The sequence below is a fragment of the Nicotiana tabacum genome, chromosome 10 (assembly GCF_000715075.1).
Source record: "Nicotiana tabacum cultivar K326 chromosome 10, ASM71507v2, whole genome shotgun sequence".
Taxonomy (NCBI): Eukaryota; Viridiplantae; Streptophyta; class Magnoliopsida; order Solanales; family Solanaceae; genus Nicotiana; species Nicotiana tabacum.
Window position 1 is genome coordinate 12,757,762 of NC_134089.1, and position 15,747 is coordinate 12,773,508.

General features: G+C 34.7%; 1 protein-coding gene and 1 long non-coding RNA gene across 4 annotated transcripts; one reads left to right on the forward strand and one right to left on the reverse strand.

Moving 5' to 3' along the window:
* Nucleotides 1-905: 905 nt before the first annotated feature.
* On the reverse strand, nt 906-13,511 carry LOC107814488 (uncharacterized). 3 transcript variants are annotated; one of them, XR_012695375.1, is made up of 5 exons: nt 13,260-13,511; nt 12,281-12,384; nt 11,426-11,527; nt 5,207-5,393; nt 906-3,328 (listed from the first exon to the last, which is right to left on the reverse strand). It is a non-coding gene; the product is annotated as an uncharacterized LOC107814488 (long non-coding RNA). The 3 variants fall into 3 exon arrangements; XR_001654559.2 differs by having other exon boundaries at nt 906-5,393; nt 13,260-13,505; XR_012695376.1 differs by lacking the exon at nt 11,426-11,527 and having other exon boundaries at nt 906-5,393; nt 13,260-13,508.
* LOC107814486 (glucomannan 4-beta-mannosyltransferase 1-like) lies at nt 5,388-10,085 on the forward strand. The gene is made up of 9 exons (XM_016639915.2): nt 5,388-6,484; nt 7,703-7,801; nt 7,886-8,138; nt 8,499-8,609; nt 8,703-8,839; nt 8,923-9,036; nt 9,127-9,326; nt 9,420-9,614; nt 9,740-10,085. Exons 1-9 carry the CDS (start codon nt 6,170-6,172, stop codon nt 9,897-9,899), a joined length of 1,584 nt encoding a protein of 527 aa, XP_016495401.1. The 5' UTR covers nt 5,388-6,169; the 3' UTR covers nt 9,900-10,085.
* Nucleotides 13,512-15,747: the final 2,236 nt, after the last annotated feature.

The following is a 15,747-nucleotide window of genomic DNA, read 5'->3' on the forward strand; positions in this document are numbered from 1 at the left end:
AAGTTTTTTCATGAAACTTTATCCGACGTAAATCAATACTATTAATTAGGCCTTAGTGATTTCGGATTAAATCGAAAGAAAAGAATTGTAATATTTATATAAATAGTCGGTCAAATTCATGGTTTATCTTTTCTAATCCATATACATAAATTATACACGTATTATATATATCTACTACCTATTTTTAATTTAAACGGTTGAATATACGACTAATTAGGTTAATTCTTCAAAAAAAAAATCCATTGACGTGCCTCCATGGGCTGGCAGTAAGATAGTCAAAATCCTTTGAAAGTTGCAAGTACTTTCAGTCCACCTTAACCCAAGTCAAAAGACCAGTATGATATGAGATTGAAAATTTTCATAAAGTACTTATCTTTTAATGGTAATTAACTATCTATAAATACCATTTGCTATATTACGGATTGTAAATACATTTTCTATTTTTATAAGATATGTTAGATGTATTTAAGCTACTGTATTCATGAATACAGTAGCAAAAATAGACGTGAATCAGAGAAGTCGAGCTAATCAATTGTTGTATTCGACTGTATTCATGGCATGAAACATGGGATTACAGTTGGACAGATTATTGTATTCCACTGTATTCACGACGTGAAACAGGGGATTACACTGTTTTTAAACGGAAAGTGAATCAATTAACATAAACTCCTAATATAACTCAACAAACTCAATTATAACACACAAATTTTGTATTTCTAGTTATAAAAAAGATTCTCAACCGAAAAATACCCCAAAAACATAGCAATCTTCAGAGAAATTATATAATACATCTGAATACATAAATTATATTAATTAAAAAAAACATATGAATACATTCATGGCATATAGCGAAACAGTGAGTACAATAAAATACATAGAATACATCAGGATGCATTGAAATACAATGAAAAAAAGACAGTGAATACAATGAAATACATGAAATACAACGAGATACATTGAATTACAATGAAAAAAGACAATGAATACAATGAAATATATGAGTGCTCATCAAATTGATACCATTGTGAAACGACGAACTGTTACAGAGCCTATTATATATTCCTATGAGATAGAAAATGGAAAATAAAGTGAAAAATTGGAAGTCGTTGGATTTGAAACAAGCTAATCTGAATATGATTCTTTGTGGTGCATTACTAATTGAAGCAAAGAGAGAAATTTGAACTGAATAAGCTGGAGTTGCAGGTTTATGGAGCCGCTGATCTCAAGAGTTCCGATGATGGTTATTGAAGGAAACCATGAGATTGAGCCTCAAGTAGCAGGCCTCACATTCCAGTCGTACTTGACAAGATTTGTTGTTCCTTCAAAGGAATCTGGCTCTAACAGTAACTCGTGGTTTCAGGGAATGGGGGAAGAGAATAACATGTATCAAAGTAGAGAGAGAAAGAAAATAGTGTAACTGAATAGCGTATTAGGGGTAGGAGGTAACCAAAATTAGATATTTTGCTATAAACATTAAAATGTATCTATAGAATATAATTTTTTTAAATGGTATTTATTTAAAATAAACAAGGTGTTAACCTTTGCTATTAGAAGGTAAAAATTCCTATGAGATTTGCAGTAAATTTTAGCTCAGGCTAAGTTGGGCTTAACAAGAAACCAGCAATCTTTTGGGCCACGATTGCGCCTGCAAATGCTAGATAATTCATTTTTTCCTTGAGAAGGTGAAGAGAAGAAACAAAGAATAATTGATCTGCCATACAGCTGACTAATCACGCTAAGAAATTCATTCATATTCAACTAAATGGATGATAGTATTATAAATTCACGTTGTCAAGTTCAGTAGCTACATCATATCTTGTAACATTCAAGACAATGCAAAACACCAAAAAGTTACTGTTTTTCTCTCTTTTCCTTCGAAAGGATTTAGTGCACTACAAAACTCAAATTTAACCGACATTAGCATCACCTTTGTGATGCATTTGACATGAACAAGAACAGAGATTACCTTTTTACGGAAACTTGGAAAATAAGCTAATTAATACCTTGAAATGCAGGGAAAGATGCATGAATCCGCACACAGAAATGGAAAGAAGAGATGATTTTTCCTCGTAGTAATTGCGGATCTTAGGAAACGCATTGAAAAAGACACTCACCTGCAACACCAATATATATCCAAGACATATTAGGCAAGACATATTAGGCACGTAATTGAACAACAATATCTTGGAGGCAAAACTATATATTGGAGTAGATTATCCGTCCTCCACATTTCAAGAAACTGGAGAGCCTCAACCACGTTAATAAACCAATACAACCTACTAATGGAGTTTGGTTCTGGCAGAAAGACATTTCAGAGGCCCAACACCCATGAAAAGAAACACGCATAGAAAAATGCACTTAGCAGTTAGGACCGCAGACGCTGGAATGGTTTCATTTAACAAAAGGCAATGAATTTGTAATTCGATATGCTTCCCACATGGTTGGAAAATGATAAAAGGTTGGATACAGTGCTTATTCCTGAGTCAGGCCCTTTTGTTATAAGGTCTTTTAGAAAGTGGTGAACTGACAATGAACGACACATAGATGATGTGCTGGTTTTCTCCCTAAAACAAACCAAAGCTCCTCCTCCACAATGATCAGATGTCACATGATCTATCATTCCAAGCAATAATCACAAGCACCAACCCACACATGCACAAATTAATCTTTAAGGATCAACAACCAATTAGGGGAAAAGAAGGAACCATCAACAACTAATGTTGATCCAACAAATTGGAATATTCAAGTGGTCTGATTGATTGGCTGCACAGGCATGATATCCGGTTCAAATGTGATGAGTATGACAGTAATGTTTGAAAGGTAAAAACGTCTGACCATGCACCACTTCTCAATTTGTCAGTAACAGGGAAATAAGATGCAATCTTCCCATTTAATTGAAGGGATACCATGAAAAAGAAGTGGAAATGTCAGTCTCATAACAAAATCAGCATTAATGAAGAGGTAAAAGGTGGAGAATGCACAACAGCGCAAGAATTTGAAATTGAATTCACGGTCATGATTCTTAAAAAGACATTCATTTGTGTAGCATGGGTTTACCTCTGATCCAACAGAAATGCACCGTTCTTAGAAGTAACATAAAAGAAGCTGGATTTCAACAAAGATACATTCTATTAGCACCCAAGGGTGTAGCCTAGTGGTCAATGAAGCGGATTGAGAATTTGACGTTTCAGGTTCAAATCTCAGTGGAGACAAAAACACAAGGTGATTTTTTCGCATCTATGCAAGCCTTGGTGGATAGAATTACCTGGTACCTGTTGCTAGTGGGAGGAAGCAGGTATCCCGTGGAATTCGTCGAAGTATGCGCAAGCTGGCCCAAAAACCACAATTATAAAACAAATGTACAGTCCATTTGTTTTCTTCGGAAAGATTGTTTAAATCTAATTTAAACAAGAAGAAGAAGAAGATAGAAATGCTTATATGTTGGATTATTAACAATTAACCACAAGATATATAAGTCGTTTTACTTCAATACTTCAGTTATAGACGGTCAAGCCCCTAATGTCTTGAGTTTCTAAAGAAAGAAAGAAGCAACTTGCATCTGAAAACATGTCAGATTTTCAAACATGAGGACTGTTGTACCATATCATCAATTATCACTATTAGGACATATATCCACGACATACATAGTGATGATCAAATTAGCCGCATCACCCAACATATAAATTACAGAAGTGAGAAAGTGTTTGAACAATATAGTCGATAACATTGTGGTAATGGAAACCAAAAACTCGGGAAACAATCTATACAATCAGTGGTTAACATGTAATATACAGGAGTCAACAATGTGTTCCAGGGGAAAACAGCCATTGGTCAAAAGTTAGGTCACTAGAGACTAAAAGAGATTATCCAACTTCAGTGGGTCATTTCATAAATGAATTCGCCTAAACTTGCAGCTGTAGTAGCTTACAGGGTTTGTTAAATTTATTTTTTAGTGCACATGTGCTTATGCATCCCTACGCATATTTGTAGAAAGGAAATCCTTATTCAAGATCATAATTATGATTGCAGATCTCATATCCTTACAGGATCTTGAAGTTTATAGCTTTTGAAAGTAGATTTTTCACATAATCACATGGAAATAGTATTGAAAATCTCAAGAATTCTTAGCTATACTAGGTATTGTAGAGGAGATCTCCACAATGATATGAACTTATAGAATCTTAAATGCACTTGAAGTGAATTTTAGAATCTAAGGTGGCACGTCCAAAATTCTTTTTTTTTTATTACTTATTTCCCCAAAACTTACAACTGTCACATTCCCATTTTGGAAGGAATAAAGGTTGGAGTAATACAAAGAGAAAATAAAAAATAAAGCATCAACAATGACGAAATGGCGTAATCTATTACAGTATTTATGCAAACCTAAGACAAGATATATATATATATATATATATATATATGTGAAACAAAAACAAAAGAAAGAATAGAAGAAAGACCAAAATCATTTTATCCATATAACGATGAGCTACTGAGGAGACTCAATCACTTAAGAATTTAGGAGAAGCACATTAAGAATATTCATATGGATGGATATAATTCGCACTATTCACCTACATCCTCATATACAGAATTTACAATGTTTTCACAAAAAATCAGGGTAAATGTTGGTTCAGGTTAAAGAATAAAAACAAGAAAAAACAAGTGAAAAAAAGTGTCAATTTTATCTTATTCATTTAGCACCCACAAACATCAAACAATATCCTTTAAGAGTCAAAACCAGGATCGTATCCACATGGACTAAATTTAGAGGTTATCAGTACACATAACCAAAAGATTCAGAACTAGAAAAAACATATTTGGTGAACTCCATACTTTGATTTTCAAAATACATCATTTTATGAAGTGTAAATTGACATGTGCCAATTAAGCTGAACATTCTTGTTTCTTACCCAAGTGACGTTAGTCACTAACACATTACAAGTTGCTTATAAGTTTTAACTAACTTAACAACATTTTAGTGTAGGAAAGTTGACAAATTGGGTAACCAAATCAGCCAAATTAGCCAGCAATTTATTGCCCTAAACAAAATTGGACATAGCTTAACTAGAATATTGCCCTCAACAAGTCGGACGTATTTAAACCAAATTTTTCTACTTTCTAAAGCATTACCGATAGCAACGAATAATTAGGAAAGTCATCATTCAGAAGGTAGCTTATAAACATTTAAATAAAGCCAACCACTTACTAACATATCCATCATGACTTGGGACTGCAAGTAACCCGCACAAGAATGGACAATTTAGATGACAATTCAAAGAGTTGATGACGACATTAGACTTGGATGTGCTCAAAACGTGTTATGTTCCATATTCACATGATTCCAAATGAGGCGTGTCGTCTTTGAGGCTAGATTTCTGCATCACTTGATGGTTCTACGTTCAGAAAAACAGAGTTATGCCAGCTGTAAAGAACTTCAAAGCTTATTTTGCAATACTCGTTATTTGATAATATGATTTTAAAAGCAATCATTTGATGTAGGTGCGCAGGATAAAACGACATAGTCCTATTGAGCTAAATATTTTGTTTCTAATCTAGGTCAGTATTACCACTAATACTCTCAAGAAGAAAGCATGAAAAGCAGAGTGACATAGGAGCTAAAACATGGATATGGGCAATAGTGAAAAGAGAGGATGAGTTATAATCAAAGGACTCGGGAATTAAAAAGCATTTGGTGAAATTCAGATGGAATTTCTTAGGCGCTTCTCTTTAAAAGTGTAAATAGATAGAATAATTCAAAACTTAATCTGTATTATCCAATTCAAAATGTTAACATGTATAGCTATGAATAGATCCTCCAACAGCATTGTCGGAGGGAAAAGCCAGAACTCCAGCTAGCAAGATGATACGTTGCAGCACCTTCATTGCATGTAGACCGTGTGTCTCTCACATGGAAGAACTTTATTTAAATGGATTACTCAATCTACTACACCACTCCACCTCATCTCCATTTACTATCGTCACCTTCACTACAATCACACTTCATCTCTATTTAAAGCAACAAAACCTGCATCCTCAAGTTCACCACAATCTCACTCCATCTCTATGTACTTACAGTGCAAGCTCGTTCCTTTCAACCCAAAGTGGTCTGCTCCCTCACTGAACTCCGAATTCAGGCCCTCCATATCATACAGTAACTTGAGCACAGACCATGAGAAATCTCATTTTCGAAGAACCTGGGATCAGAGTAAATACCAATACTACTCAAAGTATAAATCATGCCTGGGAGCGGATACGAGTTCCAGTAGTTGTGCCTGCTCTACATCTTGCAATGTATATATGCATAGGGATGTCCATCATGCTCTTCCTTGAGCGCATTTACATGGCAATAGTGATCGCAGGGGTCAAGTGCTTTGGAAGGAAAAGATATACGAAGTATAAGCTCGAGTCTGTAAAAGAAGACCTAGAGAAGCACAAAAACTACCCAATGGTGTTGGTCCAAATACCTATGTTCAACGAAAAGGAGGTACATACCTGGCAGAACCTTTTAACTTTACTTGAGTATATGTCTTTTCTGTTCAAGTTCCAGAGATTTACAGTTATGCATACATGATTATTGTTCAGCATTGTGTCTCAATTTTAACTGTTTGCTTAGAAGTAACTAAGAATATGTTTGTTTTCATCCCCCTTTCTTTTTCTCGATCGGTGGTTATAATGTTTCCATCTTAAAAGTAATTTGTAGAAAATAAATCACTAACATACAATGATCCCAAAACTGAAAGAAATTTAGTCAATCAGCAACAGAAAATACAATTTCGTTTCTCAAAACCCCCAATAATCAAAAATCTAGAAACAACACTAGTGTAAAACTGTACTGAGTATCAAGTGAAAGTTCATTGGAGGATTTTACCTTCAATGCTAGTGGAGCAATCTTTGTTCTTCTCTCACCCTTACCCTTCCTGGCTTCCCCATACCCAGACCATTCAGAAAAGAATTAGAATAATGGCAAAATTACACCACAAATGCCAGAAATTTCTTAAATGGAAAAATAGATGCAAGAAATTAATCCCTTCTCATATAAATCCTGAACCATTAGTCAGACTTTACTGATTAAGTTGACAAATCTTTTGTCGGTGTCTAATCTTTTCGTCTTGAGTACTGCTACAAAACCATGTTTTTAGTAGCAGGAGACCAAATAAATAAGATAGATCTAACAGGTCAATGTTAATTGGCTAACAAGGTCAAACCAGGACGGTAAGCCAGAACATGGGAAGGAAGCTTATTGTCCATCTCTTTAAAAATTCCAAAAGGAGCAAGATAGTTTAAGGACGTTTTGATCAATAGAATCTACATACTATTTGACTGATTGTAGAAATGATAGATTTATGTTAATCGTCCAACATTGTTAATGACTTGTAGATAGCTTAATAAGCACATCTAATTAAAACCCAACAGAAACAAACCTAGATATTTTCTGCCATTATGCAATTTAAATTTGAGAATGTCACTAGCATATTGACTGTAAGGGTCTAGCCTCTAGCTTAGTTGGACAAGGAACAACGTTTAGGAGCATATAACATAAAGGCACTAATATTTGTGCCTTGCTCCTGATCAAAGAAAATAAAAACTGGGCAACAAGAAAAAAGCATTTGGAATTAGTCTGAGTGCCAACAAGAATAGCAGATTAATAGGAATATAAACTTTCTTTACAATGAAAACCATTACTCATCTTATTGTTCTTCAGGTTTACAAGCTCTCTATTGGAGCTGTATGTGGCTTGTCATGGCCATCAGATAGGCTCATTGTGCAGGTTCTTGATGACTCCACCAATGAAGTTTTAAGGGTATCTCTTTCAACTCAACATTATCTGAGAGCAAAATTTAAGAATCTTCTGAATCCCAAATAATTTTTGAGGATATATTTGCAGACATTAGTGGACTTGGAATGTCGAAAGTGGATAGAGAGAGGGATAAACGTGAAATACGAAACAAGAAACAACAGGAATGGCTACAAAGCGGGTGCTCTCAAGGAAGGTCTAAAGAAGCAGTATGTTGATGACTGTGAGTTTGTTGTGATCTTTGATGCAGACTTTCAGCCTGATGAAGACTTTCTTTGGAGGACCATACCATATCTTCTCGACAACCCAGAATTGGCTTTGGTTCAAGCCAGATGGAAATTTGGTAAGGCCAAAGACAGCAATATGTCCATAACACACTGAATTATTGGTCATGTTTCTCAAAAACTAATTTTTTTAAAGGTGTTCAAAAGAGGTATAACACAATTAATGAACAGTAATATTATTATGTTGTGACAGTAAACTGCGATTGCATCCATTTTATAATTACAGGATTCCTTTATGTTGTTTCCATCTCACTCAAAGAACTTTTCATGAAGAAATTTATCTAAAAAAGAAATATATTCAGCAAACTGTCCTTAATCTATTTAAAGGCAATGCCTGCGTAGACTCATAGGCAGAATTAACAGCTTCAGTCGTATTTCTTACTAACCTAGTCATTAACGTAATCAAAATGTTTCCACAGTTAATGCAGATGAATGTCTGATGACTCGACTCCAGGAGATGTCATTGGACTATCACTTCAGTGTTGAGCAAGAAGTTGGCTCGTCAACATGTTCATTCTTTGGGTTCAACGGTAAACCAAGAGTCAGATCTCACTCTACATACAGGCATTCAACAGCTAGAAATTATTTTGAGAATGCAATTAGCTTTTTGGATTGAATTGTAGGGACTGCTGGCGTCTGGAGAATTCAAGCAGTGAATGATGCTGGTGGATGGAAAGACAGGACCACAGTAGAGGACATGGATCTTGCAGTCAGGGCTAGCCTTAAGGGTTGGAAATTTGTGTTTGTGGGTGACCTAGCTGTGAGTTCACAACTTCAAAAATTCTTATTTATGGAAATGACTAGAAGCCTCTATCTATCAGAAGCATAACATAGTTCATTTAGGTCAAGAACGAACTCCCAAGTACCTTCAAGGCTTATAGATTTCAGCAGCACCGCTGGTCGTGTGGCCCAGCTAACCTCTTTCGCAAGATGATGAAAGAGATCATGCTTTGCGAGGTGATACTATTTTCTAAATTCTGTCTATTTTTTTTAAAAAAAGAAGCTTTTCTGTCAACAAGTCACATCACACCTTTTCTTTTAATGCAGCGTGTATCAATCTGGAAGAAGTTTCATCTCATCTACGGCTTCTTCTTTGTGAGGAAGATTATTGCACACTGGGTTACTTTTTTCTTTTACTGTGTTGTCATTCCAGCAACTATCTTAGTGCCTGAAGTCCATCTTACAAAGCCTCTAGCTATATATCTTCCAGCAACCATTACCATTCTTAATGCCGCTTGCACACCAAGGTATGTGAACTCAAACTCAGAAAACCTTCTTCTGTTCATTTACATATTTTTGAAAGAACGATAATTACACAGCTTAGTATTGTTTCCATGCAGATCTTTCCATCTTCTTGTATTCTGGATCCTATTCGAGAACGTCATGTCTCTCCATCGATCTAAGGCAACAATAATCGGACTCTTAGAAGCCAACCGAGTAAATGAATGGGTTGTAACTGAGAAGCTGGGGAACATGATGAAGCAAAAGTATAGTGCCAAGGCATCAAAGAGACCAAGATCGAGGATAGGTGAAAGGTAATCGTATATTGATACTTTTTATTACATTTGACAGTTTATTCAGTCCTACAAAGTTGGTAACATCAAAGTATTCTCTATCCTGCAAATTTCTGATTGCAACCTGCACTATGGTTTGAAAACAGGATTCATGTCTTAGAGCTGCTAATGGGAATGTATATGCTATACTGTGCTATATACAACATGCTATTTGGAAATGATCACTTTTTCATATACCTGTTCCTGCAAGCAGGAGCTTTCTTCATCGTTGGAGTAGGGTATGTTGGAACATTTGTCCCCAATTAGCGAATCCAGTGAACATAGATGCCACTATCGTGTTGGACAGACAGCAAGAACCATGCCCAGCTAGTAGACTAATAGTGTGTAAGTGCTAAATTGTATAAAAACTTAGGCCCTGCGAGAGCTCAAAGGTTTCAATGTAATAATGTGTTGTCTCATATTTATACATTTGCAGAATTGACAGCTTGTTCATTTGGCTGTCCAAATAACTTTTGCTACACTTCAGCCTGTTATCAGATTTCCACTGCATAACATACATGCAGTAAATTATGAACAAAATGAACAGTAGTATTGTGTTTTCTTTCCTGCTTATCAAGAAAGATATTTTCTCTTCTTTTGTATAAGAAAAAGGTGAATAGGTGAAACTTGATACTTTAAGTAAGCATATTTTACTTCAAGATTTAACACTTCCTGATGAGCTTAATGAACCTATGGATCCAAGAACCTCCAAATTTTATAAACCTTATATAGCAACAACAACAACAACAACAACCAGTATAATCCCACTAGTGGGGTCTGGGGAGGGTAATGTGTACGCAGACCTTACCCCTACCCTGGGGTAGAGAGGCTGTTTCCAAATAGACCCTCGGCATCCTTCCCTCCAAGAACTCCCCACCTTGCTCTTGGGGTGACTCGAACTCACAACCTCTTGGTTGGAAGTGGAGGTTGCTTACCATCAGAGCAACCCCTCTTGTCTATATAAAGATATAAATCGACAACAACAACAACATACCCAGTAAAATCCTACTAGTGGGGTTTGGGGAGGGTAGGATGTATGCAGACCTTACCCCTACCCCGGAAGGGTAGAGAGGCTGTTTTCGGGAGACCCTCGGCTCAACAGAAGAGATAATAATTTCATAAAAGAAACGAAAGAAGAGATAGGTAACAACAAAAGAAGTAAGAGAAGTGATAATAATATCTTAAAATAGACCAAATAAGTGAAAGGGAGTGCAATAATATAATCATATGCAAAATAACAAAATAGTGTGAACATAACATATACCGCTACCAGACATAGGCAAAACTCTATCAGACAAACCTTATATAGCGAAAAGCGGAAAAAAAACAGTGCACCAAAAATCATAGAAGAAACCGGGGGATGACAGAGAAAGCCATAAAGTTAAGAAATTCCTCCAGCTTTGGTGATCTTCACCTGTTAGCTGTTTGTTAACCACGAGAATTCAGTATCTTTAGAACTAGAAATCTTCATCAAGGATCTAGAGAACAGCTGGCAAGCACAGTACATGAAGAAAAGGATGAAGATGATCTGGAAGCTTATTCCTTTCGGCATCATTTGGACGGTTTGGCAAGAAAGAAACAAGAGATGTTTTGAAAAGAAAAAGGACCAGATTTCTCCTATAAAATATAGGTGTTTACAACTTTTGTTATAATGACAAAAAGGTGATACTGTAATTAGCATAGATGACTTCTTAAGACTTGCTAGATTCAGTTTCTTGCTAGTCTTCGTATAAGTTCAATATTTTTGTACTACTTTATTACCTTCTTGGTACTGTTATTATTAATAAAATTACCTTATCGAAAAAATATCTAAAAGCTGTTGGTTCCAGCGATTGAGGTAATAAGCATAAAACAGCTAGCGGGCACATCTGGCTGCAAAGGCGGACAACTCCCAACTGTGATATTGAGAAGTTGATATGACATGGAGTTAGAAAATAAAAAAGATATTCCTGAAAATCATTTTTTTTTTCATGAAGTAATATTTCTATTAATGCAGTGGGAAATTCCTATTACAGGAGTAGCTTACAAAATTAAAGAACCTACACAACAATATGGTTCTCTACAATAAAAGCATTTGAAAAGAACTTCTTTCCTCACAGTCTCCCTTTGCCAATTCTTTAAGTTGTGAATGCAGGGCTAAACATGTGACCTCTTCTGCAGTATCACCTATAGATTAACCGCAAGTTGCTTCTTTCCAAAAAACACTAACAATGTTAACAAGACCAGTGCAACTAAATTGATTTTCTTCATTAATTAAACATTACTTGTCCTCAATCATTCACCTTTCTCTTCTATCTTGATATTCAACAAAACTTTTATTCTAATAAAAGGAGAAAAGAAAACCGAAATAAACTATCAAATGGAGTAAGAGGCATATCTAATAATTAACAAACTTGAAATTTCCATATTTTAGTAAGGGATTTTTGTTCCTCTATACTTTTATATAATAAGTAAAGGCATGGTGACATAGTAGTGAAGCTAGTGTCTAATGTATTAGATGAATAGGCTTGTGAAACCCCAAATTAGTAACCGATCCACCAATTCCTTTTGGATAATGCTTAAAATATATAACAAAACGTAATTACTGTATAGGCAAATACTGCACTAAGTTAAAATTCAGTGAGCACAATAGACCCAAACAGACTTACATGGACGGGTCAATGGGACGATCAGAAGGCTCATGGCTGGGGTTGGTGTCCTCCGTTGGACTTCAGAGGGGTACCCGCCTAAGGTCGGCCCCAAGTTGTCGAGCCTATGTCAATAAAAATAAAATTAGATAGGAGTAATAAAATAAATACACATAAACACAAATAACAGACAAGAGCACGAATTTGCTTCTGAGATTCTGCACTTAAAATAAATACATACAGATATTGATTTCTTCTTTATATAGCCATCAAGTATCACTGAAACCTCATATCAATACTCACTTTATTCCAATTTGTACCATAATCATCCCATTTTGCTAAAAATGAATGATACTATTCCATTTCTTTTTTCTTTTTCTTTTTTTTATGACGGTGGTGTTTGGCCCAGCTTGCATGCACCTCGACTATTCCACCGAGCACTTGCTACCACCCACCAGCACAAGTATGGAGAAACTATGCCTACCATCACCTAGTGTCTTTTTTCTTTTTGTTTTTTTCCTTTCTTTTTTATGAAGGCGGTATCTGGCCCAGCTTGCGTACACCTCAACTATTCCATTGGGTATCTACTACCTCCTACAAGTACGGGTACGATAAATCTGCCTACCTAAGCTTAGGCAGAAGAAATCACTTAATGTTATTTTGTCTATGCTGGAATTTCAACCTCACACCATTCCATTTCAATATAATTTTCACAACTTTCAGATATTCAAATTCATTCAACTACTCAAACTTTTAACTTTTTCTCTAACAACAAACTTTCAACTATTACTTTAATACTTTCGCTGTCTAATACTCCCTCGGTTTCAATTTATGTGAACTCATTTGACTGGGAGGGAGTATATAATTAATTTAACATCTTAAACTCCACGTTCAGTCAAAAAGCGTAATGCAAACACATGAAATGCGCCGTACAGTGCTAACAATATATGATCGCGATAAATTGTGCGATATTGTTATCATTCATGAAAATATATACTACCTGTGAAAGCGCGAAAGTTTTTCTGAAGCATTAGCACTGATTAATCACTGTGAAATCCATAGTCGACAACAGCGAATTTTCGATTGGCGGATGAAAACGAGCCGGATATGAAAGCCGCCGAACCCGACCCGGTCAATGAGGATTTGCACGAACCGACGCCCAATAATTTGAAGTCCAAAAGGAAATGGATCCGATGCTGTTGAATGTGTGGGCTGAAAAAACAGGCCAATATCAGGACCCTTGGCATTTGAAAATGGATTAGTTAGCTCGTATAGGAAAAGTTGATACCTTACTTATTTTAAATAAATATCCTTTTAAAAAATTATATTTCATAACTATCTTTTAATTTTTTATAGTCAAATATTTATTTATAATCACCTCCTACCCTTAAGCCATAAAATAAGCTTTGTATTATTTTTCATTCTCATATCCCCTCAAATTTCTGCTATCCCCTACCCCGTATCTATTCTCCCTTCCCTCTCTCCCCCTCTCTTTCTCTACTTCTCGATGTCTTCTCCTCCGCCGGAGGCTGGAGCAATTGCCACCATCACCGTTTCGACCATGGCCATTATTTATTGATACCGCCGCCCTCAACCTCCCAATCTCATTCTTTGACGCAACATATCGGATCAACAAAAACCTCCGTTATTTCGCCAGTAATTACGTGCTAATCGTCGATAACCGAAGGCAACGGTGATAGCGAGCGAGGACTGGATACTGATGCTGCTTCAACGAGACGACATTAGGGTTGTTCTTGAACAAAGACGACAGAATTGGGGGCTGAGCAACTTGAATTTTTTGTTAATATATTCCAATGTATCTCGCTGTATTTCATTGTATTCATTGTCTTTATTTCATTGTATTTCAATGTATCTCGCTATATTCTATGTATTTCATTACCTTTTTTTTCATTGTATTTCAATATATCCCGTTGTATTCTATGTATTTCATTGTATTCACTGTCTCGCTATATTCAATGAATGTATTCAGATGTTTTTTTATAATTAATATAATTTATGTATTCGGATGTATTGTATAATTTCTCTGAAGATTGCTATGTTTTCGGGGTGTTTTTCGGTTGAGAATATTTTTTAAAATTGGAAATACAAAATTTGTGTGTTGTAATTGAGTTTGTTGAGTTATATTGGGAGTCTATTATGTTAATTGATTCACTTTCCGTTTAAAAACAGCGTAATCGCTTGTTTCACACCGTGAATACAATCGAATACAATAATCTATCCCACTGTAATCCCATATTTCACGCCATGAATACAGTCGAATACAAAAATATGTCTAGCTGTAATCCCTTGTTTCACACCTAGAAATGCTAATGTATTCATGAATACAGTAACTTAAATACATCGAATACACTCTAAAAAATCTGAAAATATAGCTATAGGAAGTAATATAGTAAATGGTATCTACAACTAGCTAATAGTGGTTTCTGAAAGTTTCTCTTTGAAAATAGGGGTTTTGGCATGGTATAACAACATACCCATATAACTGACAGAAAATAGTTCTAGTTATAAATATTGGTATCAAATAGCCAATAAATATATATCACAATAATAATATGTATATCACAACTTTTTTCTTCTTCTTTGTCTATACCAGCATGTATATTAAAATTTTATTTTTATTCTTTGTATATAAATAATATTATTCTTTGTATATCAATAATATAAAATTATATATATAATTATTGTTGCCTTTATATCAATGTATATATTACAATAAAAATATTATACTATTTGTATATCACATTGTATAGCACATAAGACAAGTGTGTACCAAAATAGATATCATAAATTTATTTCTTCTTTGTGTACATCAATTTTTTTTTTTTTTGTACTAAAATATTATTGACTCCCACAATTATATTTATTATTTTATATTTTAGAACTTGCTTAAACATGCTATACCAAAAATTTATTTTCCTTTTTTTGATCAATAAATAATAATTATATTATTTGTATATCACAATGTATTACATAATAATAATGTGTATATCAAAAAAAAATTATTAAAATTTTATTTTCCTTCTTTGTATATCATATTTCAGATTGAAAACTCAAGTTCAAGATGGCTCCACATATGTATACCCTATTGTAACCCGTGTATATCTCTATGTCTATCAATGATATTTTATGTATATTATATGTATCTGTGTATATCCATGAAAATATATGTTATATATACGATATAAAATGTGATATATATGGGCGTCCATCAAAAAATTATGTTGTATACCGATATACAAAGTGATATACACAGACGTCCTTAAAAACTTGTGTGTGATATACACTGATGTGTACGATATACAACGTGATATACATATATCGCAATTGAATTTTTAGGTCTAATTTTTTGCCTAAAACCAGTCTAAATCACTTCTATCTTGATCAAATTTAAAGCTTCGTTTAGGTATTTTCAACCAATTTCAATCACATACTCATTCAATCCAACCAAAAAAAGGAAGAGAGAAGAA